The sequence below is a fragment of the Cyprinodon variegatus genome, unplaced genomic scaffold (assembly GCF_000732505.1).
Source record: "Cyprinodon variegatus isolate N-32 unplaced genomic scaffold, C_variegatus-1.0 Scaffold1299, whole genome shotgun sequence".
In the NCBI taxonomy this organism is placed as follows: Eukaryota; Metazoa; Chordata; class Actinopteri; order Cyprinodontiformes; family Cyprinodontidae; genus Cyprinodon; species Cyprinodon variegatus.
Genome location: NW_015151752.1, coordinates 23,019 through 25,213, shown reverse-complemented (window position 1 = coordinate 25,213; position 2,195 = coordinate 23,019). Strand labels below are relative to the sequence as shown.

Here is a 2,195-nt window from a genome sequence, read left to right as displayed (position 1 = left end):
ATAGAATTTTTGGAATAAAAAGCTAGCAGTTGTGCATAATCAAAGAATAACAGAAATACAATTATAGAGCATTCAGTATTGTTAGAAAGCCCACAATGTTTCTGAATAAATACATTATTGTATGAATTAAGTTCTGTTCCATTTATGTATCTTTCCTTGTAAATGTGAAATGTCCCATGCTCCTGAATGCACCATAGCTATCTGACGCTTGCGAATGCATCACACTGGTCTGTGAACGCTGTGCTGTGTTGATGCGCGTTTGATTTTCCGCTTAAGACAAAGCTTTGCAGTTTCCAAACTCCCGTCGGCATCACTGTTCATTGTTGTGTGTGAATAACAAGAGCCTAGAACAAATCAATCAGCCGTACCTCGGACAAAATCTTTGGATTTAATGTTGTTCATAACACCGGTACTTTTGTAAATGAATTTGCCAAATAACCACAAACTTTTTCCCACGAGAGAAATATTTAAACATTTTTATATCATTAAAATAACAACAAGTAGCGCCATTGGTCACATTTGAATCTGCTTTCCTCGTCGATAGCCTCAGTTGTGCAGAGCGAGGCGCGCTCCCGCGACTGTGGATGCATATCTTGGCAGGGATGCACTATTCGGCATAACACCGGACCGCGGTCCGCTAATCCGTGACCTCTGCATTAAACCGAAGCCAAGAGTAACGAGCAACGTTTGTTTTAAAAATGTAAGGAATAGAAAGTACAGATACTTGTGTGAAAATGTAATGAGCAGAAGCAGGAATTAGGAGGAAAATAAGTAATGGAGTAAAGTAAAGATACCTAAAAAGTGTACTTAAGTACAGTAACGAATTATTTGTACTTTGTTACTTGACACCTCTGCTAACGAACTGATTTTTTGGTGGCAACTCGTAACCAACCCGTCTCCTAACGTTTACTTAAACACGGAATTAGCTGCTGGTTAATATTCACTGAGTGCTGCTGTGTGTCTCTCCTTCAACCACGTAGCGACTCTCTAAGCAGTGAAATGCAACTACGTGCTGCACTGCACTGTAGTCGACTAAAATCCCAGATGATTTTGAAATTCCCCCAGACCTTTTTTTAGGTATGAAAAGTAGGAAATTTCCGGGAAAAGGAGGATGTCTGGTCAGCCTATCTATTAATCTATTTTCAGATCATAAGCACATGTCATTTGAACTATTTACTAACAATTACAAGTCGTCAGAAAAAGATTTCTTTTGTGTCTTGCAAATAAGAAAAATTATGTTTTCAGTAGTTCTTGCCTTTCTGTGACAGCATGAAGTACTTTTGGGTCTGTCTAAGACAATATTGAAAGCACAACTTTCTCTTACCTCAACAGGCTAAAAGTGGCGACGAAAAACTCTGATTGTGCAGAAGGTGATGGTGATATCGCACGTATCAAACAGGTTTGATCAAAATTTTATATTTAAATTAGTCTCAATCAGATGTTGCATTGAAAGACATTGTGTTATGTTGCTTGATTATCTCTTAAGGTTAGTTTTAAACTAATGAACTATTTAAAAGCTAAACCAATCTAACAGCTATTTGTGTTTAAAGGAGATCATAGAGGAGGTGAAAAAAGAACTTCAGCAAATGAAGGAAGAAATTATCAAAGGTAAAGTATCAAACTATTTTAAATCAGAAGTTATCTTCCACAAGTCAAACAAGAAACAAGAAAGGTTTAATTTTCCTGTTAAGTCCAGCTCCTAGATTTAGAAGAGTTTTTATGTGTTGTATTCTGTGCTTGCACCACAATATGACATGTTATCACTTTGTCTTTTTAAGCCTTGATCCAGGAGCTCCAAAGATGAACGGTGAACATTAAGGAATCCTGGGAGGCCGAAGAACATAATGAAGAGATCTGAATTTCAAAACCATTCCCAAGCCTGATACCCACTGCACTGTTTTTCTGCATTAAATATATAAAATGTCATTAGTGTGACTGTGTGATGCTGTTTAAAATTTAGTTCTCATGTTGATCCTAACAAAAAAAATCATATAATTATAAATTCAATTAAATTAAATTTAGTTTATTTATATAGCGCCAAATTCACAACACATGTCATCTCAAGGCACTTTACAGTTCACCAGATCATCCAGTCAGATTGATTCAAAGTTTTCTATCTAAGGAAAACCAGCTGAGTGCATCGACTCATTGACTCTTCAGCAATCCCTCACACTAAGCATGCTTGTAGCGACAGT

General features: G+C 36.8%; 1 protein-coding gene across 1 annotated transcript in view; it reads left to right on the top strand.

Annotated features, from left to right (window-relative positions):
* Nucleotides 1–1,926, top strand: part of LOC107102692 (ena/VASP-like protein) — a 16,409-nt gene extending 14,483 nt beyond the window's left edge. The window contains exons 8-10 of the mRNA XM_015402095.1: nucleotides 1,333–1,399; nucleotides 1,551–1,608; nucleotides 1,779–1,926. Coding sequence (XP_015257581.1) covers nucleotides 1,333–1,399; nucleotides 1,551–1,608; nucleotides 1,779–1,804 — 151 coding nt within the window. The 3' untranslated portion in view covers nucleotides 1,805–1,926. The remainder of the gene's footprint in view (nucleotides 1–1,332; nucleotides 1,400–1,550; nucleotides 1,609–1,778) is intronic.
* The last annotated feature ends 269 nt before the right edge of the window (nucleotides 1,927–2,195 follow it).